We start from the raw sequence: 26,897 nt of genomic DNA, 5'->3' as shown, positions 1-26,897 counted from the left end.
CGTGGCGGTGTCACCAACTCCTCTGCAATGCCACGCATTCCTTGCTTGTCAGGCGTCAGCAGGTTTACCCAATGTGCAGTGTAGGTGATATACCTTCCCTGACCATGTTTGCAGACCAGGTATCAGTGGTCAGATGGACCCTTGCCCCAACACTGTGTGCCAGACATGCCATGACTTCCTTTTGCACAATCGAGTACAGGTTGGGTATTGCCTTTTGTGAAAAGAAATTCCGGCCGGGTACCTTCCACTGCGGTGTCCCAATAGCTACAATTTTTTTGAACGCCTCAGACTCAACCAGATTGTATGGTAAAAGCTGGCGGGCTAATAGTTCGGACAAGCCAGCTGTCAGACGCTGGGCAAGGGGGTGACTTGGTGATATTGGCTTCTTACGCTCAAACATGTCCTTGACAGACACATGACTGTGGGCAGATGAGCGGGAACTGCTCAAGGCGGGAGACGGAGTGGCGGATGGTTGAGAGGGGGCAAGGAGGACAGCAGTGGTTGACGTGGCTGAAGATGCTGGACCAGGAGGAGGATGGTGTAACGGCTTACCTTTGTTGGGAGTCTGTAGTGCAGATATATGCTCACCCTTGCAATTAAACACAGGCCAAGGTGGTCAGGTAAGAGTTCACCTGACCTGTGAGTCTGTGCACGGGGGCTGTGCAGGTTAATGCTCCAAGTCGCAGTACAGAAACGGATAAACCAGAGGTCAGTGGGTGCCAGAAATCAGGATTAGCGATTAGAGAGCCAAGGTCAGAGGATGCCAGAAGTCAGGGTACAACAAAATAACAATCCAAGGTCAGGAGCACACTGGAACACGAAACAGCAATACTTGAACCAGAGTCAATGAACTGACACTGCCCTCAGGGAGAGGCAGTGTCTTATACCTGCCTGATTGGTGATTAGCCACAGGTGTGCTGAGAATGTTGGAGCAGCCACAGAATAACGTCCAGCCCCCAGTGCTGGATACAAGGCAAGATTAACTTCAGGCAATTTCTAGAGCTGTATAGTGGCTCAGAGGCAAGAGAGCAGGTCCAGGATTGCAGAGTATCCAGGTTCAATTCCCTCATCGGGCACTTCTGGAGTGACCTCGTCTGGCTGTCTGGATGTTGCGGTGAGAACCGTGACAGATGGCAGCTTAGAGTAGGCGTGCTGCTTGTACTCATGTGTTGATCCCATAGGCGTTTGTGATGTGAGATCATGTGCCTACGCAAAGCAGTTGTACCTAGGTGGGTGTTGGACCTCCCACGACTCAGTTTCCTTTGGCACAGGTTGCAAATGGCATCGCTGTTGTCAGAGGCATGCCGATGCATGCTGTCTGACTGTTCCACTAGCTCCTTGCGACAACCCCCCCCTGGAGGTAATAATCTGGAGGTAATCCGAGGTATTCAGGAGGATAAATAAAAAGTTAAGGTTTGTTTGATTTAAATTATTCACCTCATTGGAATGGCAGACTTAGTTCAGTGTAATAGTTGCTTTGCATTTGTTTCACGTTCCACTCTTTGGAGGTTTGGTTGTTGTCTAATCTGTAGACAGTTCTCTATTTTGCGGCAGGAGATTGTATTTTTGAAGTCTGAGATTTGTAAATTATCTGGTAAACAAACTCCGGCTGGAACTGCTGCAAAGCCACTGCCGCAGAGACATACTAGGAATGGCAGATGGATTACTGTAGGATCTGGTAGACTTGGAGTTGTGGATAAAAGACATATTGCACAGTCTGTTGCTCTACATAATTCATTTTCTGCACTTTCAGAGTGTAGTGGTGTCGTGGAGAGAGTCACTGAGGCTAGTGGTGTTGTGCAGAGAGGCACTGAGGCTAGTGGTGTTGTGCAGAGAGGCACTGAGGCTAGTGGTGTTGTGCAGAGAGGCACTGAGGCTAGTGGTGTTGTGCAGAGAGGCACTGAGGCTAGTGGTGTTGTGCAGAGAGGCACTGAGGCTAGTGGTGTTGTGCAGAGAGGCACTGAGGCTAGTGGTGTTGTGCAGAGAGGCACTGAGGCTAGTGGTGTTGTGAAGAGAGGCACTGAGGCTAGTGGTGTTGTGAAGAGAGGCATTGAGGCTAGTGGTGTTGTGCAGAGAGGCACTGAGGCTAGTGGTGTTGTGCAGAGAGGCTTGAAGACTATGGTGAGGCTTAATAGAAAGCAGTTGTTGGTGGGGGATTCCATCATAAGAGGTGTGGAGATGGACAATGGTGGTCTTGTGAGGTGTCTTCCCGGAGCTACTGCTCACAGAGACAGGAGACGTATCTGTAATATTGTTAAGCAAGCAAAGCAGGAAGGGGAATTGGATGTACTTGTCCATTTAGGGACAAATGACTTGGCTTGCAATGAGGTTTCAGAGGTTAAGCAAGTTTTTAGTGTTTTTGCCAATGATATACGGCAGGTTGCTTCCACATTGTCATTCTCTGAAGTTCTGCCTGTGCATAACACTCAGAATGACAGGCGGATGCGTATTAGGGACTTTAACTTGTGGCTTGGTGAATGGTGTCGGGAGCAAGGATTTGGCTTTATTTCTCATGGTAGCTCTGTTTGGAATGGAAATAAACTGTACAAAAAAGATGGTTTGCATCTTTCTCAAAAGGGAACAAATGTTCTCAGTGAGCAGTTCAGAGGTTTTGCTAGGATGTATTTAAACTAGGAGGGGGGGGCAAAAGGGTGATAAAACATCAATCCAATTGTCCCCCAAAACAAGGACAGAAGGTGCCTGTAGCAAGTGTGATAAAAAATGATAAGCTTAGAGTCATGTCTACAAATGCTCGCAGTTTAGGGAATAAGATCCATGAACTTGTGGCAATAATGGCAACTGATAGTGTAGATTTAGTCGCTGTTACTGAGACATGGTATAATGAGAAAAATGACTGGGACATAGCAATACCAGGGTACTCTTTATATAGAAAAGACAGAGAAGGCAAGAAAGGGGGAGGGGTGGCCCTGTATGTAAAGAATAGCATAAAATCTAGCCTAATAAAGGTTAGTGAGGCGAACATAGAGTCAGTTTGGGTTACGTTAGAATTTGGTAATCACACAGTAACTCGTGTAGGTGTGATTTATAGGCCCCCAGGACAAATTGAAGAGTTAGATAATCTACTAGTTGAAGAAATAGCTAAAATGACAATGAAGGGGGAAGTTATCATCATGGGTGACTTTAATCTTCCTGATGTAAATTGGAAAACAAAAATAGCTACTTGTGCCAGGAGCACACATATTCTAAACTCCCTACTGGGATTGTCTCTAAAACAAGTCGTTGAGGAGCCAACTCGTAAAGAGGCCATACTAGATTTAGTGTTAACAAATGGAGATTTGGTATCAGATATTACTGTAGGTGAAAGTTTAGGATCCAGTGATCATCAGTCAGTGTGGTTTAATATAAGAACAGTGACTGAGTCACACCACACAAAAACAAAAGTTTTAGACTTTAGAAAAACAGACTTTTCCAAAATTAGAATATGTGTAAAGGAGTCATTATCAGACTGGAGCAATTTAAATGGAGTCCAAAAGAAATGGGATTATTTAAAAGTTGCACTACTGAAGGCAACAGAAAATTGCATTAGGCTTGTCAGTAAAAGCAAAAAATTCAAGAAACCACTGTGGTACTCCACAGATGTAGCCAAAATAGTAAAAAACAAAAAGTTAGCATTTAGTAATTATAAAAAAACCCAGAGTGAGGAAGACAGAATGACCTATAAGATTAGGCAGAAAGAGGCTAAGCAAGTTATAAGAGCTTCCAAATCACACACAGAAGAGAAAATAGCACAGTCAGTAAAAAAGGGGGACAAAACCTTTTTTAGATACATAAATGAGAAAAGAAAAGTAAAACAAGGATTAGTTAGATTAAAAACAAAAGAAGGAAGGTATGTAGATGAGGATAAAGGTCTAGCTGACTGCCTCAATGAATATTTTTGTTCGGTATTTACAGATGAAAATGAAGGAAAGGGACCTCAGTTAAGAAAAAGGATAAATGAGTCATTTATTACACGTGAGTTTACAGAGGAAGAGGTTCTATTTCAACTGTCAAAAGTAAAGACAAATAAGTCAATGGGACCTGATGGAATACACCCAAAGCTATTAAAAGAGCTTAGTGGTGTACTAGCAAAACCATTAACAGATTTATTTAACCAATCATTGATAACAGGAGTAGTCCCAGAAGATTGGAAGTTAGCGAATGTTGTGCCCATTCACAAGAAAGGTAATAGGGAGGAGTCGGGCAACTATAGGCCAGTAAGCCTAACTTCAGTAGTGGGGAAAGTGATGGAAACCATGTTAAAGGATAGGATTGTTGAACATCTAAAAACACATGGATTTCAAGATCAGAGACAACATGGGTTTACTTCAGGGAGATCATGCCAAACTAATCTTATTGATTTTTTTGATTGGGTAACTAAAATTATAGATCAGGGTGGTGCAGTAGACATTGCTTACCTCGATTTCAGCAAGGCTTTTGACACTGTTGCACATAGAAGGCTTATCAACAAACTACAATCTTTGAGTTTGGATTCCAATATTGTTGAATGGGTAAGGCAGTGGCTGAGTGACAGGCAACAGAGGGTTGTAGTCAATGGAGTATATTCGAAGCTTGGGCTTGTCACCAGTGGGGTACCTCAGGGATCTGTACTTGGACCCATTCTCTTTAATATTTTTATTAGTGATATTGCAGAAGGTCTTGATGGTAAGGTGTGTCTTTTTGCGGATGATACTAAGATATGTAACAGGGTTGATGTTCCAGGAGGGATAAGCCAAATGGAAAATGATTTAGGTAAACTAGAAAAATGGTCAGAGTTGTGGCAACTGACATTTAATGTGGATAAGTGCAAGATAATGCATCTTGGACGTAAAAACCCAAGGGCAGAGTACAGAATATTTGATAGAGTCCTAACCTCAACATCTGAGGAAAGGGATTTAGGGGTGATTATTTCTGATGACTTAAAGGTAGGCAGACAATGTAATAGAGCAGCAGGAAATGCTAGCAGAATGCTTGGTTGTATAGGGAGAGGTATTAGCAGTAGAAAGAGGGAAGTGCTCATGCCATTGTACAGAACACTGGTGAGACCTCACTTGGAGTACTGTACACAGTACTGGAGACCCTATCTTCAGAAGGATATTGATACCTTAGAGAGAGTTCAAAGAAGGGCTACTAAACTGGTTCATGGATTGCAGGATAAAACTTACCAGGAAAGGTTAAAGGATCTTAACATGTATAGCATGGAGGAAAGACGAGACAGGGGGGATATGATAGAAACATTTAAATACATAAAGGGAATCAACACAGTAAAGGAGGAGACTATATTTAAAAGAAGAAAAACTACCACAACAAGAGGACATAATCTTAAATTAGAGGGACAAAGGTTTAAAAATAATATCAGGAAGTATTACTTTACTGAGAGGGTAGTGGATGCATGGAATAGCCTTCCAGCTGAAGTGGTAGAGGTTAACACAGTAAAGGAGTTTAAGCATGCGTGGGATAGGCATAAGGCTATCCTAACTATAAGATAAGGCCAGGGACTAATGAAAGTATTTAGAAAACTGGGCAGACTAGATGGGCCGAATGGTTCTTATCTGTCGTCACATTCTATGTTTCTATGTTTCTATGTTTCTATGCTTCCAACTCGTCTCCTCCTCCTCTCTGTCATCCCAACTGAACTTTCGCCCTGTTCTTCTTCTTGCCGAGCGGGCACCCATGTGACATCCATGGACGCATCGTCATCATCAACCGCTTCGCTTGTATCTGACAACTCATAGAGGAAGCAGCAGCGGGTACAACATCATCATCATCACACCGTACCTCCATGTGTTTAATGCTGCCTGCCTGAGACATATCCCTGTTATCTACATCCTCTGGCAATAATGGTTGCGCATCACTCATTTCTTCAAACGGATGCGTGAATAACTCCTCTGACATACCAAGTAAAGCGGCTGTGGTGCTAGTTTTGGTGGTGGCGGCAGGCGGGTGAGTGGTATCTTGAGAGGTGCCTGAAGCTAAGCTGGAGGAGGATGGTGCGTCAAGGTTCCTAGCGGAGGCTGTACAAGATTGGGTGTCCTGTGTTAGCCAGTCAACTATGTCCTCAGAACTTTTCAAGTTCAACGTACGTGGCTTCTGAAAACTGGGCATTATTCTAGGGCAAAAGGGAATCACAGCACCACGACCACGACGGCCCCTGCTGGGTGGCCTGCCTCTGCCTGTCATTTTTTTGGGGATTAGTGGTACTATGCGTGCAAGCTACTGTGAGACCAGATATGATTGGCAATGCGAACTGTAACAGTTCTGCAGAGCACACACTGTAGGCCTGACACACCCGCTTGAAGACAAGTAACTGCTATTCAATCTATAACAGTAAAAAAATAATTTTGGTTTTAAAAGCACGCTATAGAGACACCAGATATGATTGGCAATGTGCACTGGAACAGTTCTGGAGAGCACACACTGTAGGCCTGACAGAGCCGCTTGAAGGACACTGACTGGCTGCTATTAGCTTACACTGGAAACCTTTTTTCTTTGTAAAAGCACGCTATAGAGACACCAGATATGATTGGCAACTGTCAAAGTACGCTGGCACAGGTCTGCAGAGCACACGCTGAAGGAGGCCTGACACCCAGACGCTTGCAGACAACTAACTGCTCTTCTATTACAGTGAAAAAAAATATTTATTTTAAAACTAAAGCTTAAGCTATTGTAAAAACAGATATGAGTGGTGGCACTGGGCAAGTGGGCACAGTATCCAATGTGAACCTCACACAGAGGCTGGCAGGCAGGCACCTGCAATTACATTACACAGAAAAAAAAAGCAGCCTGATGTTCTAGCCCTAAAAAGGGCTTTTTGGGGTGCTGTCCTTACAGCAGAGATCAGATGAGTCCTTCAGGATTGTAGTGGACACTGAATACCCTAGCCTAGCTATCAATTTCCCCATCTAATCAGCAGCAGCTAAACTTTCCCTCCTCTCACTAAGCATGCAGCTTCAGAATGAATCGAAAATGGATGCTGGGAGGGAGGTTGGAGGGTGTGGAAGGGAGTGCTGCTGATTGGCTGGAATGTGTCTGCTGACCGAGAGGCACAGGGTCAAAGTTTGCCCAATGATGACGAATAGGGGGTGGATCGAACTGCGCATGTGCCCGCCCGCCGCGGCGAACGCGAAAACGCTAAGTTCGCCGGGAACTGTTCGCCGGCGGACAGTTCGGTACATCACTATTAAAGTGTATTTGGATGTACTGTATCTACAAAATACATTTAGATATACTGTATATATGAATTGCATACAAATATACTATGTTCATGGATAATACTTAGATATACTGTATCTGTGAATTGCATTCCGATATACTGTATCTTCAAAATACATTTAGATATACTGTATAGATGAATTGCATTCAGATATGTTATATCTCACATTCTTTTTTTAACTTTTTTTATTTTTTTTGTTGGGATTCGTTGTGAACATAACATTATCTTTTTAATTTTTCTTATTTCCCCTTTTATTATTATTTTTTTCCTTTTATTTTCTCTCCCCCAGTTACATTATTACTCTATAGATATTGTAAATGCTTATGATAGGTCATTGTAGTATTAATACACTTACTGTAACAGCTTCAAGTTTCTGAAATATTTCAATATATTTTGGTTATGTATCTTTAATTACATTTATGACCACTACATGATACAGTTTATTACATATTTATTATTATTTTTTCTCATATAATTCAATATTTAAAGAAATAAAACATATTTGAAAGATCTGCTATATCTATAAATTGCATTCAGATATACCATATCCATTAATTGTATTCAGATATACTGGATCTTTGAATTGTATTCATATATACAATATCCATTAATTGCAGATTCAGATATATTGAATTATATTCTGATCAACTTTATGAATTGCATTCGGCAGACAGTATCCATCAATCCCATTTACATATAATGTATCTATGAACTGTGTTCAGATAGCCTGCATCTGTGAATTTGAGTCAGAAATACTTTATGAATTGCGTTCAGGCAGATATACTGTATCTATTGACTATATTCAAGTACATTGTATTGATGAATTCTATTCAGAAATTGTTTTATAAAATGTATTTGGGTAGTCCATTTTCATGAAATGTATTTAAATATACCGTATCTATAAAATGCATTCAGATATACTGTAACTATGCTTATGAACCGAATACACTGTAGTACCCACTAACACTGTTACTGTTTTACATGCATGTACAGAATTATTGATGGATATGATCTGACACCTTTGATGAAAGGAAAAAGTGTCACGTCCGAACATGAATTTCTTTTCCATTACTGTAATGCATATTTAAATGCTGTACGGTGGAATCCGAGAAACAGTAAGTTAACTTCTATGTTCACAATTTAAATATTTATGTTATGAGTGGAAAATATCATTAAAACACTGAATTAGAGGATTTCACATTTTTAACAATGTGCTCTTATGCACATGTCATATCTTTCCCCTCCATATGTTGAAGAGTACAAGATAACAATGTAATGTCTGAATTGCTGTTTCTACAAATGAATACCCTGCATCTCACGATCTCCTCTTTTTTTCCAGTGGGTATTGTGTACTTATGCATATTGTGTACATGTGTGCGTGTGCTAAAAAATATCTAAACATAGTGGTTTTACATCCCTACTAAATCAAATTAGCCCATGTCTATTAGCTTTTCTATGCGTTTAATTTTTTTTTGGGAATTTAAGAATTTACTACTTTCATACAAGACTGAACAGCACATTCGTTTACAACTCAATTTTATTTTTGTCATATTATTGATAATGAATAAAGATTTGACTGGGGGGGGGGGAGGGGGCACAAAATATACCACAGTCAAAACTGGGGGAGCAACAATAAGTCTCACCACTATATCATATAAGCAGGGGCAATAGAGGCTGTAGTGGGTGCATGGGACATAAGTTATGTAGTGGGTGCATTGCGTAATAGGAGCTATAGTGGGTGCAAAGGATAGTAGCAGTTGCAGAGGGTAATAAAGAATGTAGTGGGTGCATAGGGTAATAGGGGCTGTAGTTGGTGGGGGTGATAGAGGTAGAATGTGTATCTGTGTGTCAGGCTGTGTATGTGTCAGTGTGCGTTTCTGTGAGTCAAGGAGTGTATGTGCTAGGGTGTCTATGCGTAGCTGTGTGTTAGTGTGTATGTATATATGTGTAAATATGCATGTGGCTGTGTTTGTGTGTGTGTGTGTGCATACATCTTAATGGGTGCCATTGACCTCATTGCCCCCACTGTATTGGTTGCTATGCTCACACAATCTCCTGAAAGTAAAAAAAAAATAGAGTTGCAATACATGCACACTCTCACATATACACATTGATGCACTGTTTACCTGTATATGTACCTGAGAGTGTGTCTGACCGAGAATATCCTTGTGTGTGTGAATGTATATCTCTGTGAGCATGTTTGCGTTTTTTATCTAGGACCGTATGTGTATGGGGTAGCTGCTTGAAGTGTGTTGTGTGTATGGGGGGTCTGCCTGTGGCCTTTGTGCATTGTGTTTATGGCAAAGCTATGTTTCCTGACTGTGTGTGTATGATGAATGTTTTCAGCTGGTGACTTTGACAAGGTGAGTAAAGGGGTACCAGTGGCAGGGAGAGTGTGACAGGGCAAAGGGGGTAAAGGGACAGGGTGGAGGGGGGTGGAGGCTTGTGAGAGAGCTTGAGGGAGTATGACATGGTTTGATGAGGAAGTGTGACAGGGCAAGTGGTGGTGATGGTGTGAGGGTGGGGTGATCATGTGAGGGAGAGGTGGGTGATGTGAGAGGGGGGTGATTATGTGAGGGAGAGGTGGGTGATGTGAGAGGGAGGGGAGGGGGATGGTGAGAGGGAGGGGAGGGTGAGAGGGAGGGGAGGGGGATGGTGAGAGGGAGGGGAGGGGGATGGTGAGAGGGAGGGGAGGGTGATGGTGAGAGAGAGGGGAGGGTGATGGTGAGAGAGAGGGGAGGGTGATGGTGAGAGAGAGGGGAGGGTAATGGTGAGAGAGAGGGGAGGGTAATGGTGAGAGGGGTTGATGGTAAGGGGAGGGGGGGTTGATTCCACTTGAAAAATGTGCCAATAGTGCAGATAGAAATGCAAAACAGACATAAGCAAATTCAAAGATAAACTCACGTGTGGTGTGAGGAGGATCTGGCTTGTGATGTATCAGCTTTCTGTTACAAGAGGTAACACTCCCTTCAATGCTGGAGACAGGAGCAATAGGCAAAGGGCTATTTAAAAATATATGCTTTATTCTAATATTTAAAAATCAATAAAAACAATTGTAAGGAGCGCACAGGATCTTTCTGAGACACTTTTCGCCACCTCAACACAACTTCAGCATCTGTCCAGTCTCCATCCTTCCAAGTTTAAAGCTTCCTCTGCTGATGTCATAAAGTGCCTTAAACACCCCTTGAAGCATATACTATCCCTGGCACTCTACTGCAATAGTGGAGTGGACGCTACATCATATCTTTATTATTATTATTATTATTATTATTATTATTATTATGTTATTATTTATATAGCGCCAACACATTTTGCAGTGCTTTAGCTCCTGGAAATTGTAAGTGTGTTTCTTTTGTTTATTCTATTTATTTGGACAGTGACATACTACACTATATATATATTTTTTTTTCTTTTTCTCACTGCTTTTATATATGTTTTTTCTTTTATATGTTGGTTACCAAGAATAACCTAACTATGATTCACTGAGGAGATGACCATGGCAATTAAAAATACAAGATGTTAGAAACATCTAAATAGTTTATATATACTACATATACACTTAATGCACACTCCTTTATTCTTTTTAAATAGTACAATAAAGTATATCTTTTTAAATATCCCTTTGCCTATTGCTTCTGTCTCCTGCATTAAAGGGAGTATAATCACTTGTAACACCGGGCTGATACATCACCCCACATGAGTTTATCCTTGAATATTCTTAAGTTTGCTCTTGTCTGCTGTTGCATTACAATCACTATTGGCATATTTTCCATTTAGTTGAGTGTGGTGGAACCTCTAAGACACCAACTGTTGCTGTATTCAGAGCCCAGATATAAATTGCCTCTGAAAAGATTGGTAAACTTTTTATATATTTTATTTCACAAGTATATATTTTATTTCACAAGTATATCAATTTACACTGTGGTCAAAGATTGCGTCTAGTCACTGTAGGGACTTGTCTATGAAGTCGAGTTGCGGCCTCCCTTGCTGCGTGTGTAGTGCCCTGCTGGCTCCTGAGTCCGCCGCCATTTTGAGTGAGTGAGTTGCAGAGTGTGCAGATTCAGGGTCAATGATACAGGGTCTTGCTTGAGTAGCAGGCCTGCCAGTGTGGACCAGGATATCCCCCGTTAGTCCAAAGGGGAGGGTGAACGGATCTGTGGCTTGTCCTGCGGACGCTCAGTGCCACACGGTACAGGCAAGCGGCCGTCTTGCCTGTTTGATGGGCTCACTAGGCCTCACTAGCAGCACCGGGGATTGCAGAGGGAGCAACTTGTATAAATGTCCCGACTTGCTCCGGTAGGCTCCAGGCACAGGTAAGTCTCGAACTAAGGGCTGTAGAGCATGCTGGAACTCGATTTGTGGGCTCAGTATAAGACTTGAAGTTGAAGCTCAAAGTAAATGCTTCCAGTTGCCATGCTGCTCATGCCCTGCCCCCTGTATTTTATGTTTTATCTTTCTGTTTTTTGGGGGTTTGGGGATTTATTGTTGCTTATTTCAAGAGTAAATAGGTAACACAAAGAAAAAACAGAAAAAATAAATGCAAGGAAAAGCAAGCACTCCAAATCCAAAAGGAAAGCTTTATTCCACAAGGTACATAGACAAACTGGGGGGGGATTTAAATGTTGACTACCTGGTCCTTAGACATTGGAATCATATGTGTAATCAATCACATATATCCTAGCTGTGTGGGATAATTGTGATATCTCCTTGTTATGCCAGCTTTGTGTGTTATTTCTCTGTACTTTACTCATCTCTATCTGTTGTATGGGTATTTCTGTAGTCTACCGAGCTCTGTGTATTTTCTAGGTGACTTCTGTAACTGAGCGCCCAGCTCTTTGTGGTATGGCTATCTCCGTATTGTACTCAGCTCTGTGTATTCTATGTATATATATATATATACTTCACCAGCCGCTGCTGCTTTTATGTATAGAACAGTTTACTTTACATTTGTTATATTACCTATGTTTGAAAATATATATTGCCTAATGGGTCTCTGCCTCATACAGATCTCCTATATATGAAGTTCGCAGTGGATTTAAGTATTAAAGAGACAGTTCAATCACCAAAACCATTGTAGCTGTGTGTAATACTTGTGGTAATAGGAAGTCATGCATGCAGTTCATTTGTTTTCTGCCAAACAATCTTAAAAATTAAAAAAAAAAATACCACACTCAAAAAAAATGCAAAAAGTATTATTTTTTCAGATTTGTTTATTATCCTATAAAGGGATGTGTATGTGTTATATCCCGAACTCAGAGTACACTAGAATATCAATTGCCCTTACTTAATGCAAATTTTGGATACTCAGAAATGAAATACTTTTTTTTTGCATTATTTTTTTTAATAAGTTAGTTTCTTCTAATGTTTGGTATTTATTGAGGCGAACTATTGAAGGGCAACCACGATACCAGCACCACTGGAGACAGAAGAGTGCCAATGCCTTTTACAAACTATTTTAAAGCAGTTTGACTAAAATAATGTTGTACTATTGTTATTTTTTTATAATATTATTATCACATGATTTTATTTAAGATCACTATGCAATTTCACTACAATAAAACATCACAAAGAGTAACTAAAATGCCCAATCAATCAAAACATTATTGTTTCCCAATTTTGCTGTTTAGAAGTAGCTGTATTTCATCCTCTTAAGATTTGTTTCTGGCAAAAAAATGTATATACTTTACTTTTAGCTCATCCAGCTGTTATTTTAACACCATATGCTATTTGAAGCCTTAATTTTGACCTTTAAGTATAGAACCGTTTCTAAGCTTGTTTGAGACATTTCCTAGCCCCATCTTGATCTCATCTGTCTAAATTTGTTCGTCATGTTTTACTCATATTTTTCTATATACACTTTTAAATTGCTGTTAAATATACTGCCCATATTTGAAACATTAATACTGAAGACTTAAGTAAAAATAGAATTTCTGATTAATTTCTTTAAGTTATGACAGAGATTCATAATTTGCATAATAATTTTATAATGCAGAAAATTTATATTTTGGACACTTTATATAGAAGCTTTTAACATGGTAGCAATTCTTGTTAAGGGTAGTCATTATTTCTTCAAGACATTCAATTTTGACAAACTTATATTAAGACACCGTTATTTTTAGATTACTTAGACACATTACATCAAGGTTTTCCTTTCAACCTTGCTAAGTGATAATCATGAAAGTCCAACGGAATCATTAGACTAAATATTTATAGTTTATTGCAGAGACATACATTGTTTAGCTATTTTATATTGATACAAATACTATCTGTGTGTATATATATATATATATATATATATATATATATATATTTATTTGTGGTCAGGGAAAAAGCAGAGTAAGCGTTAACCTTTATATTTACTAAATTCGGTTGTGGTTTGCCGAAACCGACGTTCGGGCAGACCTGTAAATAAAAAGGGCCCACCAAGATGGAATTTGTATAAAGGGAGTGGTGGGTTGGTTGACCAATAGACATCAGCCTGGTATGGAGGTAGGTTTGGGCTTATATAGGCCGGATCAACCCCTCCCACAACTCCAGGCTACTCCTTTCCATTTGTGGTCAAGGAAAAAAGCAAAGTAAGCGTAAAACTATATTTACTAAAGTTAGTTGTGCTGTGCCGAAACCCACGTTCTGGCAGGCCTGTAAATAAAGAGGGCAAAAAGAGATTTCCCATGCAAACTTTAATATGTATGTCATTATTAATAACAACCGTGAAGACATGACATGTTATCATTATTTAACTAGCTCTTTGAATGCTTGTCTAAGTTCTTTTTCCGAATGGGGTATGTAACGGTTGTATGCTGACAATTTCCATCGTCCCAGTCTCTTGATTATGTGCACTGGTACATTTTGACTAGAGGCTGCTGTTGCCTCCCCTATACGAAATGAATGGCGCCTGAAGGCTAATGGATCGCAACCTATTTTTGAAAATAGAGTTCTTATGTATACCATGAATTTTGATGTTGTCAGTGGGTTACTGTGTAAGCTCAGTAGGGGAGCGCTTTTGTCCTGACCCACTAGGGTCAGATGAAAATTGTTGAGTAATAGAACTGGGCACCATTTGTTGCCTGTAGGAAATAGTTGTATGTTGACTGGCGGCCCCGTTTGATTTGTTTTTGACTGTCACAGTGTCAAAACATAGTGGTCCCCTACTTTGTTTAGGTCAGCTATTTTTAGCATGTTGGTAGTATTGTTTGCCTTCTTTACTGTGAATTTGTTAGGTCGTAAGAACCTGTAGAAGGCCAGAAATATAGATGTTTTAATAGTATTGTTTGTTTTTTTTTCGAACGATTGCGGATCCAATATGTCAGATAATGCTCTGAACATGTTACCATCTCTTGGTTGTCATTTTATGGGTTTGTGGCCCTCTAATCATAGGATGCCTTTTAGGATGTTCTTTATTGGGTTTGCTGACATAAGGGTACTGTGACTGGTGTTTACCACGTGGTATTGTATGCCTGTGAGATATAGTTTTATCATATTGTCTGCGAGTTTAAGATTTAGGTGACAAAAGGAGGTTAATGCCACCATAGTATCTATCTAGTAGTATCTTGATTTGGTATTCGGAAATGAATCTGTTGAAGATGGTGAGAGCTTGGCTGTATGAGCATCTGGTGTTAGCTGAGAGCGCTGTTTGTGCTAGCATTCTCCCATGTGCCATTAGCCTCGTTAATCCAAGATGAGTTCCTGGAATAGCGGTGGTCTGTTTGGGACTCTTACAGCTGTTGGATGAAATAGGAAGAAAACTTGCAGGTTGGAACGAGAGAGGGTGTCAGCTGCTGTGTTGTATTGCTCGGTACGTGTTCACAAATCAGGTGAAAGTGTTGTGTTGCTGCCAACCACATGAGTCTCCTGACGAGACTCATCATTGTCTGGGAAGAGGACCTGCCCTTATTAATAGTTTTGAATGCCACAGTGTTGTCTGTGTAGCATTTCATTGTCTTTCCCTTCCAAAGGTTGCCTCATACTAGGGCTGCTGCCACTATGGGGTAGATTACGAAATGGTGGAGGTACTGTTGAACGATGGCAGAGTTGCCATCTCTATAGGTCATACATCTCTACACCATTAATCACCAAAAATGGCTGAAAACCCTGAGTGGGCTGCTGCATCTGTCCATAGTACCGTAGAGTCTTCTGTTAAGGGCGGGATGAACATATTTACCCCATTCCAGTGTGCCGAGAGATTCCACATTGTCAAATCTGCCCTAGCCTGTCCATCCAATGGGACTATGCTGTCGTCGCTTGGTAGGTTTGGTAATACCTAAGTAGTCTTGACATAAATGCGCGACCTTATGGGATTATCCTCATGGCAAAGTTCAGAGAACCCAGGAGGGATTGTAGGTCTTTTCAAAAAGTGGTTCCTCTGTTAAGGAACAAAACAACCTCTGCCTTGGTTCTCTGAACTTTGTCGCTGGGGAGACTAGTTTGCATCGTGAAATGTCAGTTTGATGGTGGGACCTACGGTTTTATCAGTAGCCACCGGTACTCCCAATGTGGAAAATAGTGCTACTGTCTTGTCTATGCTCTGAGAGTGGTATTTGGGGTTTCTACTGTCAGAAAGTCGTCCAAGTAATGTACTACAACTAGACACCAGTTCTGCATGAGCCAGCACAATGTTTCTGCAAACAGATCAAAAGTTTGGGGTCACTCTTGGTTTACAAAATAATAAAGACCTTTCCATTTTATTCCATGTAAATGCCACAGTGACGGATGTATCGGTAGCAGCTTGCAGGCATTGGAGATATTGATTTTGCCAAGCTGCTACCCCAGCCTTCAAAATTGCCTGTGTGGCATTGTCTACTGTGGCATATTGCAATGAAAATTCCTCAGGAGATATCAGTTCATTTAGGCTTGGAATAAAAGTGTGGAACCGAAAGGTCTATTATAAAAAAAAACAAGGGGTTGGTTCACCAACATGTGAATGGTGGTGTTTGAAAAGGCCTAAGCATGAACCCTTTCTCTATTTCTGTCCCTAACAGGTTGCCTACTGTTGTGGGGTCTGTTGTGGCTGATTGCAGATTAGTACATTCGAGTGTGCCTGCTGGCCGTGCGATTAACCCAGTGTGGAACCCCACTGTGAAACCCATGAGTAGGAATTTAACTAGGTCTTGTGAAGGGTGAGAGTTAAGGTAGCAAGCCAATTTGTTGACTTGTACTTCGGTTAGTCACTTCCTGGGAAAGAGGCAGTTTGGGCACATGGTTTTGGTGTGGGCTTGGAAACAGATGGAGCAGTCATTCACTAAAACTGCAGCCCCCTGTGTTGAAGTTGTTGCATATCTGTGCCTTGCCCAGTTTGTCTTTTAAACCTTTCTGCTCATTTTTACTTGTGCGGGGAGTGGCGTAGCTAGTGGTGGGCAAGCTGGGTTTGCTGGATCACAAATTGGTAGAGTTAGAGTTCGAAGAGCAAATTGCACAAGCCGGTGGTACTAGCCTGGTAAAGTAGCAACAGAACAACTCTGTATCCATGTGACTCCAGTCTATCCTGATGTTAAACTGCACAAAGGTTCCCACTGCCCTGTGGTAATGAAAATGATTTGTGGTAATCATAAAAAGTGGTACCACCATACTTGTTCCCCAGATCTACCAACATGTGCATGTACAAGTCCAGTTCCTCTGTACATTGTGGGGAAATTGAAGCATATCACATCTCTATACAAACCGAACGCTAGTACAAAGACTGGGATGGACAACTTTTTACTCAGCCTGGGATCTTTTGCTTTGAGCACCACTGACAGGTAACCGTAGTTGTATGTTTTGTTCTCTACTATGTCTTGTGACGCTATCAACAAGGACATAAGGTTTACGTCCTTACCCTCCAATCTGTCTTTCTTGATGTTGGGAGGGACCATATGTGCTGGTGTGATTATATGTGTAGTGGAGCCCTGTGAAGACTGTGTACCTGTGATATTGCTCTGAGAGACAGTTTGGTCGATGATATCTGGGGAAATCGTGGTAACTGGTGCCGGAGATTCTAACTTCTTCATTCTTTAATTCAGATTATTAATGGAGCACAGAATGAATGTCATCGTGGCCTGTATCCCTGTTATGGTGTCATTAATATTGTCTTGCGTACTGGTCCCTGGTTTTGGATTATCCGAATTGGTCATCATAATTCTTATACTATATATAATTCTGCGACTGAACGGCTCAAAACCGGCATAATTACCAGCAGTACACCAGGTATCACCCGAAGACACGCATGGCAGCAAAAACCTGCAAGAAAATGAAGCAGCAAATGCTTCAACTGCAGGCAACACCAGCTCACTCACAGGATAGAGAAGGTCAAAATGGCGCCAAAGGCCCAAGCTCTCCAGCCTCCTTCTCAGATGTAAGTGACAGCGTCCACAGCATGTCAGACCCCACTCATCCAGTCACTAACGCTACACTCAAAGCCTTACTAACTGACCTTAAAGCTACTTTCCACACTGACTTGCTGCAGGTAGCAGCTGACATACAACAGGTGGGAGAAAGGACAGCTAAACTAGAGGAGAGCCCATAACAATCTAGCTGAAGCCTACTCTGCACTGGAACATAAAATTAAGTTATTAGAAGACAAAGTGGCCGACCACGAGGACAGAGATAGACACAATAATATAAGGCTGAGGGGAATACCCGAATCAGTGGCAGCAATGGAGCTGCAGTCGTATGTCCAAGAAATCTTCAAAGCCTATATGCCAGAACTCTCGGACAACAACCTGTTATTAGAACGCACGCACAGACTACCAAGACCAAAGCACCTGGGACCGCAAACACCTAGAGATGTCATTACTAAAATGCATTACTTTCCCGCCAAAGACAGGATCATGCAGGCCTCACGGAACCACCCACCTCCTCCTGGGAAATTTGAACAAATCAAGCTGATCATCGACCTGTCAGCCACCACCATACTTAAAAGGAAAGCCTTCGCCCCAATCACGGCGGCACTACGGGAAGAAAAAAATCCATACAAATGGGGATTTCCGACCAAACTCCTGGTTAAAAGAAACGCAACAGACTCCACCATTCTCTCTCCGGAAGAAGGCGCTACACTATTACAGAAATGGGACATTCACCTAACCAAAACATCAACTTCCCAGCCCCACCAAAGGGCATCTCCAGTCAAGCTCAACAGAGACTGGTCCAAAGTGGTCCACATTCGCCCACAAAAGACTCCCTGAACCTCATCTGATGGGTAATGTGCACGCACACAAAGCACATATAACATGTTACTGGGGGTTAGGTGGTTTGTTGCAGACACCGTATTATGTTGTTGCTCTCTTTCCCTATCGTATAACTACACTCTGGTTATTTAAGCATTAAACACCGATAACAGAGGCAAATGCGCGAAAGGTTACGTAATCTATTCCTAGACCCACTACGCACGTTGTGGGACACTCACCCCTAGAGTGGCCAAAAGATGGGCCACATAATCTACCGTTTTCCACCCCCTTGTCGAGCTACTCCGACCAACGTTTTTTTGTACATCGTTCGCATGTTTTTTCTCATTCATTTTGGTTTAACGTATGATGACCATGTAAGGCAGACAGTACAAATTATACAGGCCTGTGTGCCAGTTGAGTGTGTCCCTAGGCCCAGACTTGACCCTGAGAGATCCCAGTTGCACCGGAGAGGTAATGGGAAGGGGAAACTCTCCTGGACCACCTGCCGGCCCAATGTTAGCATTGAGAGGCGACTTAGTAGTGGCCCAGTCTCCTCCACTAGCCTAAGGGGACATCTCATTACTGCCCATCACCAAGCCGGTATACCACCCCAAACCCATGGTACTTAATCTCTTTTCCCTTAATGCTAAAGGACTTAACTCCCCGAACAAGCGGCGCATGGCACTAAAGGAGGCCAAATCGCACGCTGCCCATGTGGCGTTTTTTCAAGAATCACCCATTCACATGGGGTCTGCACCCAAAGTTCAACTCAGCAGCATTCCCCATAGACTTCCATGCTTGCTACACAAAGAAAAAACGGGGGGTGTCCATCTTAATTAGCAAAGATGTGGCTTTCTCATTGGTCCGGAAAATTGGGGACAAAAAAGGCGGTATATTGTGCTACAATGCTATGTCAATAATTGTCCATATACATTTATTAATGTTTACGGCCCTAATGAACAACACAGTGATTTTGTGGAAAATGTAAGTGCAATAAGCACGAAGTATAAGTTTGGGGATGTAATAATAGGGGGAGATTTTCTGCTAGATAACCATTTAGACTCCTCTCACCATAAACCTTTGCTAGCTCGAACCATGAGGACAAGAGGCAAACAAGTCTCCCGTATCAGACATACCCTCACAGCGCATAACTATGTAGACCCATGGAGTTTGCAACACCCTAGTGAAAGGGATTTCACATGCCATACGGCAGCGCATAACTGCTACTCCAGAATAGACAGGTTTTTAATTCCTTCAACACTATTTCCTTGGGTGGATAGCTCACACATAGGGCTTATCTTATGGTCAGACCATGCACCCATCACCCTATCCCTAAAAGAACAATTCACGACCAGTGGTAGAGGCAGCTGGAGGTTGAATGACCATTTACTCACTGACCCGACAGGGGTAGCACAGATTACCCAAGATCTCAAAAATTACTTCTCAGACAACAAATCACCCGATTCCTCGCCCGACCAAATCTGGCTGGCACATAAAGCAGTGATTCGGGGCAGCTTTATTAAACACGCTAGCTATGCTAAAAAGATACGCCTCAAAAAATACACAGATATCCTCCGAGAACTCACAGACATAACACATTCCAACAAACTATCCCCAACTCCCTCCCACCATGCCACAATCCTACTATTACAAGCACAACTCTTGAACTTGATCTTGAACTAGCTCAAACAACGCTACTGTTTAGGCGGATGAAACACAGTTTCTTTGCCTTCGGAAATAGAGCAGGGGCCAAACTAGCCTCCCAGCTTCTAAAAAAAGCTAGAGCCCCAAAAAATTGCCTACCTCGTAGGTGATAAAGGGAAAAAAGTACTTGACCCGCAACACATAGCAAATGAGTTTGCTAACTACTATAGCAAGTTATACAATCTGAAGAATGATCCACAGGTGTTGATCCCCACCACTGATGAAATACACACTTTTCTCTCTGACCTAAACCTCCCCACTCTCAGTAATGATGATGCTGACTACCTCCTAACGCCATTCAGTTTAGAAGAAATCTCCACCCTGATCGGCTCCCTCCCAGCTCACAAGGCCCCAGGTCCAGATGGTCTCCCAAACTCATACTACCGTACATTCCACTCTATGCTGTCTCCACATCTACTTAATCTCTTCAACCATAGCATGGAGAGGGGAACCCTGCCACAAGAACTGTTACTAGCCCACATCTCTACACTCCCTAAACCAGGGAAACCCCCTACGGAGTGCAAAAACTTCAGGCCCATCTTCCTGCTCAACTGTGACGCAAAAATTTATGCAAAGCTCCTTAGCAACAGACAAGCACGCTTCCTGCCCAAACTCATACATAATGACCAAACAGGCTTTGTAAAAGGGAGACAGGGGTCAGATAACTCTAGAAAAGTATTGAATATCCTGGCGGGATTAGAGAGAGGGGGAGGCACAGGCCTTTTCTTAGCGCTAGACGCAGAAAAGGCCTTTGATAGGCTGAACTGGGTATATATGCCAAAAGTACTCTCCAAATTCGGTTTTCCACAATCCCTCATAGAGAGGATCATGGCTTTGTATACGACACCAACGGCCAAAGTATCATGCAGCGGTTTCCTTTCCAACACGTTCCCCATCACTAACGAGCTCCCGACAGGGCTGCCCACTCTCCCCACTGCTCTATATTCTTTCCCTCGAGCCATTAGCACAGAAAATAAGAGACCATGCACACATAAAGGGCATTCACATGCACAGGAGGGACTATTGCCTTGCCCTCTTCGCGGATGACATTTTTATAGCACTCTCAGACCCACACCAGGCACTACCTAACATACTGGCTCTGTTGCAGAGGTTTGGGGACCTGTCCCACTACAAATTGAACCAGGACAGAACGCAGGCTCTACCTATTGGGTTGCCAAAGAAAATAATTGGGGAATTACGAGGCTCATATAAATTTGATTGGAGGGAATCTCATATCACATACTTGGGAGTAAAAACCACACCCACGACACCGGGCATAGTGAAGCATAATTATACCCCACTCAGATGTGCAAAGCGGAACTGTTGAGATGGAAATCAAACAACTTGTCATGGCTGGGCAAAGTTAACACATTTAAAATGATGACCCTCCCGAAGCTCCTCTATGTCTTCCGTATGCTACCTCTACCGGTCCTACTTTGATTATTAAGTCCCTGCAGTCCATCTGCTGTACGTTTGTGTGGGGTGGCAAACGTGCGAGGATCCCGCTCGCGCTCTTACAAAAAACTCCTACCGCAGGAGGTGTTGGCCTCCCGAACCTACCTCTTTACTTCAAAGCTTCGGCCCTTGCGGCCGGAATAGCAGCACACTCACCCCAGGGCCACACACAATGGGTAGACATGGAAAGAGCCCAGTTCCAAAATCAGTCTATGACGGACTACCTTTGGACACCGAAACACCTACGACATACAAACAAAACCCTCCTCCCATCCACCAAACTAACCCTGACGGTGTGGGACACCTTTATGGCACAGTTAGGCTACATCCTAAGGCTCCACTGACGGTACTTAAATCCATACTTAAATCCATAAACCGGACAATATCCCTCAGTGACTGGTCACGGGCAGGCATAACCCAAATCGGGCACCTCTTAGAGGGAAGTAGGGTGAGATCCTTCCCTGAATTGCAAAAGCAATGGGACATCCCAATCCAAGATACCTTCAAATACTTACAGGTGAGGAGTATACTGACGGCACACGCCCTCCCCCCACCCATTACTCATACAGGCCACACATTGCTATCGCCCTCTTTGATCATGCTTAGATGCTGGGCGACCCCAACAAAACCCAAAGCCCTCTCACTCTGCTACAGAGCATGGCTAGAAACACTACAAGACAAGCCACTGGTGTGCAAATCCCAGTGGGAGAAAGACATAGGCACGGATATCTCGGAAGAAAACTGGCTTAAAGACGAAATGTTACTCACACATAGAGTCTCACAAAAAACTATTATACCGATGGTACCTAACGCCACATAAATTACACAACATCTACCCAGAGGTCTCCCCCAAGTGCTGGAGGTGCGGAGTGGAAGAGGGTACTTTACTCCACATTTGGTGGTCATGTAGCGGTATCCGACCGCTGTGGGAAGACGCCCATGCACTGTTAACAAACTTAGGGCTTAAATCTTTCACACCTTCAGTCTGATCGTGCATGTTACTGTTGCCAGAGGCTAACATAAATCCGCTCCATCACCAACTAATAGCAATGGTTTCAATAGCCGCTAGAAACCTAATAGCAACCAACTGGAAGAAGCCACTCTGCCCACCACTAACACAATTAAAAGATAAACTACAACAATATTACATCTATGAAGAGGTCGCTTAGCTCGCCCTCTCAGACCACCAAATTCCAATCAACTTGGGCAACTTGGGTCTCGATTCACAACAGGATAGTATGTAGATACAGACACTAAGCCCTAATACAGCTGCTTCGTATATATATATATGCATTCGTATACACATTTTCTGCCTTCCACGTCAATATGTCATACGGTTCATGTTTTCATGGTTCATGTTTTCACTGTTTTTAGTTCCATTCTGTGGTTCATAACATGACATTGTAAAGCCGTACAATTCAGAATGCAACTACGAGTCCACAATATGTGTAAATCTTTGTTATGCCTACGAATTACTCATTGTACTTTATGGCAAGCTGCGACTTGCGAATTGATTGCATCATTCATTACCATGTAACTATGTCATGACTTCTTCAACCTGATAAAATTCAATAAAACATAAATTAAAAAAAAAAAAAACACACACCAGTTCTGGGTTTGCTTTTCACAAGAAGCATTGCCTGATGTGAATCATGCCTCGCACAAAAGAGCTCTCAGAAGACCTACGATTAAGAATTGTTGACTTGCATAAAGCTGGAAAGGGTTATAAAAGTATCTCCAAAAGCCTTGCTGTTCATCAGTCCACAATAAGACAAATTGTCTATAAATGGAGAAAGTTCAGCACTGCTGCTACTCTCCCTAGGAGTGGCCATCCTGTAAAGATGACTGCAAGAGCACAGCACAGACTGCTCAATGAGGTGAAGAAGAATCCTAGAGTGTCGGCTAAAGACTTACAAAAGTCACTGGCAAATGCTAACATCCTTGTTAGCGAATCTACAATACGTAAAACACTAAACAAGAATGGATTTCATGGGAGGATACCACAGAGGAAGCCACTGCTGTCCAAACAAAACATTGCAGCACGTTTACAGTTTGCACAAGAGCACCTGGATGTTCCACAGCATTACTGGCAAAATATTCTGTGGACAGATGAAACCAAAGTTGAGTTGTTTGGAAGAAACACACAACTTTATGTGTGGTGAAAAAGAGGCACAGCACACCAACATCAAAACCTCATCCCAACCGTGAAGTATGGTGGTGGGGGCATCATGGTTTGGGGCTGCTTTGCTGCGTCAGGGCCTGGATGGATTGCTATCATCGAAGGAAAAATGAATTCCCAAGTTTATCAAGACGTTTTGCAGGAGAACTTAAGGCCATCTGTCTACCAGCTGAAGCTCAACAAAAGATGGGTGTTGCAACAGGACAATGACCCAAAGCATAGAAGTAAATCAACAACAGAAGAAAATACGCCTTCTGAAGTTGCAAAGTCAGAGTCCTGACCTCAACCCGATTAAGATGCTATGGCATGACCTCAAGAAAGCGATTCACACCAGACATCCCAAGAATATTGCTGAACTGAAACAGTCCTGTAAAGAGGAATGGTCAAGAACTACTCCTGACAGTTGTGCAAGTCTGATCTGCAACTACAGGAAACGTTTGGTTGAAGTTATTGCTGCCAAAGGAGGTTCAACCAGTTATTAAATCCACGGGTTCACATACTTTTTCCACCTGCACTGTGAATGTTTACATGGTGTGTTCAATAAAAACATGGCAACATTTCATTCTTTGTGTGTTATTAGTTTAAGCAGACTGTGATTGTCTATTGTTGTGACTTAGAAGATGATCAGATCACATTTTATGACCAATTTGTGCAGAAATCCATATCATTCCAAAGGGTTCACATACTTTTTCTTGCAACTTTAGTTCTGCCTTTCTGGCGGTGGAAGGATATGATCTCCCCCTACACATTAGCCCTGAATGATTAAAAATTAGACTTGTTATGATATGTTTGTTTGTAAGTTGCGTTAACTGGTGTCTTTTTAACTGCCGGGTGGTGAAGAACTTAGCTATAAGTGACATGGTGAGGCCCTGCTAATTGCCAAGTGGCTATTAGAGGCTCTGTCTATGATTTGGCCCTGTGCTGTACCATGAAACAATGGCAGGGTGTAGACCTCTGGAGAACTCAATAAAATGGAAAAGTTAAAGGAAGGTGACGCCCTTACTAAACCTCTTCGCAGAGTGTTGCGAGACTCTAGCAATGATTTGGGCCGATGGGCGAAAATACCTCCGTGTGAGGATGGGTATTGGTCTTGCAGAAACTAAGTATTTTAACCTGTGCATGGGGCCACTCCAGTTCCATACCTGCCAGTTAAAGATGTGAGGGTAAAAAGTGTGAAATAAGTAGCATGCCTGTTGTCTTTTGAGGGGTCCTATGGCTCGACTGAATGTCTGACTATATTCGTATATGCCACCTGTTGATAAGCAAGACTGTGGTTAGTAAAGTTACCATGACTGATTGAGCGATTTTTATTATTAAAATTGATACATACCTGGGTATGCTGATCCTCCTTTTAAGGTGTTGAGCTTATGTAGTGTTACTGCTGGACCTATCGGACTGCGGGGTTGAAATGAAGCTTACGTTTAACTTTCGAATAGTTAGGCGTGCTCCTATTATATAACTTAAAGATTTGTACCTGGTGTGGCAAACCTGCCTTGTCCCAAGGTCCTAGAGGAGCCTACCAGTTACCCTCATGTTGCATTACTATGGGCCCTGCAGAAAGTACTGCAAAACACAATTTAAAAGACTCAGTTCGTTTGGGTTCCTTGTGCTGTTCGGGAACCGGGGAGTTTGTTAAACTTTATCGACACCTTTTGACGATTCTGCTAGCAGTGTTCTAAGTGTTGGTCTGGGTGGCTGCCGTTTGTGTGTCCGAACATGTGGTGGCGGCCATCTTGTTCCCAGGAATGCAGGCAGCGGTGTTTGGTCATCAAGTGCATGGAACTAAAATCGGACACTCGGACACACGAACAACCCCTTAACTTCCATCTCGCCTGCGTTCAGTACTTTACATCCTGGCTGTTCAGTGGAATCGTTCATCTGAATGAAATGAACAAGCTCCACGTTATACTTATGGATTATGTTTGGTAGTTTGTTCGCATGGAACTCCCGAAAGTGACCGGCCGCTACCTCTGAATCCCTGGAACTATTTTGGGCAGGAGCCTCGCGGACGGTCGGTCAGAACTTTACCCCTGTGACGATTCGGCTGTGTTCGTGGGATCTGAGATCTTTTTAGATATGCTGGGTGCCCAGATCCAGGCTATCCAGATATGTATAGACTGTGGGGTTCCTATGTGGGAAAGATGTATTTTTATGGTTTTTCATATTTGTTATATTATTGCTGAGTCACGATGGTAATGCATGTTGTAGTTACATTGTGGGTGTGTTTATGGGTGTGTTTGGGGGAGTGTCTATTGTACCAGATTTTGTGTAAATGTGAGACATCTGGCTGGAAATAAAGAGGTGTTCTTCACCCTTCACTAAGCCTCGGTGTTTAGGTGACACAGCGGTTACCCTTTCAGCAATAACTATAATCACTGGCAGTCATAATCACTCTGGAGCTATCACAACCAGGAAGGGACGATATATACTGCCACACCTAAGTGGTTTGTTTGTACCTATGAAATTCTTAGAGTTGTGAGCCAATGTTTGATGTTACCGCGTAACTGTCAATGTTGTGCGTTTGTGTGTTTGCGTATTTTTTGTTTTAGGCTCCCGTAACTGTAAGACCTGATTGTCCGTGCTATGTCTTATAGTCTCTTGGCTAGGTACACATGTAGTTGTAGTTCTACATTGGTTTGCATTAATTAGCATCTTGTATATTAATCGTATTACTAGGTTAGTATGCCTATTAGCTTAGTTATGAACTGAGTGGCGCTTACTCTAGTGGTCGTGTTATGTAGATGCCAAAATCAATACTGAAACATAACTCACGGGTAGTGATGTCGCGAACATAAAATTTTCGGTTCGCGAATCGCGAACGCGAACTTCCGCAAATGTTCGTGTGGAAGTAGAAAAGAAATATTACCAGGTTCAATAAAAGCGTTTTAATTGACCATTACAATACACAAGATATCTCATGGAGATTGGCAAGAAGCAATCTAACATCATGTTACAATTCCTCATATTTTATACATATGATCCGGAACTGGCCTTTCGCTTAGCCTGAATCAGAACTCCAAATATGGTCTTATTTCCTATTGGCTAAATTCTAGCATAACTGACAAATTTAAGGTTCAAAGGTTTAAGCATCCCATGATCTTTCTAACAGATAACTTGACCACAGTCATGCCTCTTACTTCCCTAAAATATCACCTGTCTATGACAAGAGTTAACACATATAAGCCTGACTTCCTCTTTCACAACTTAAGCA

The 26,897-nt window shown here is 42.3% G+C and overlaps 1 protein-coding gene across 1 annotated transcript in view; it reads left to right on the top strand.

The window, feature by feature from the left end:
• The window catches only part of STS (steroid sulfatase), a 333,313-nt gene that overhangs the window by 186,987 nt on the left and 119,429 nt on the right, over positions 1-26,897 (top strand). Inside the window, exon 9 of the mRNA XM_063450160.1 lies at positions 8,204-8,325. Coding sequence (XP_063306230.1) covers positions 8,204-8,325 — 122 coding nt within the window. The remainder of the gene's footprint in view (positions 1-8,203; positions 8,326-26,897) is intronic.

The sequence above is a fragment of the Pelobates fuscus genome, chromosome 1 (assembly GCF_036172605.1).
Source record: "Pelobates fuscus isolate aPelFus1 chromosome 1, aPelFus1.pri, whole genome shotgun sequence".
NCBI lineage: Eukaryota > Metazoa > Chordata > Amphibia > Anura > Pelobatidae > Pelobates > Pelobates fuscus.
The sequence above is the reverse complement of the archived record's forward strand: the minus strand, read 5'-3'. Positions and strand labels throughout refer to the sequence as shown.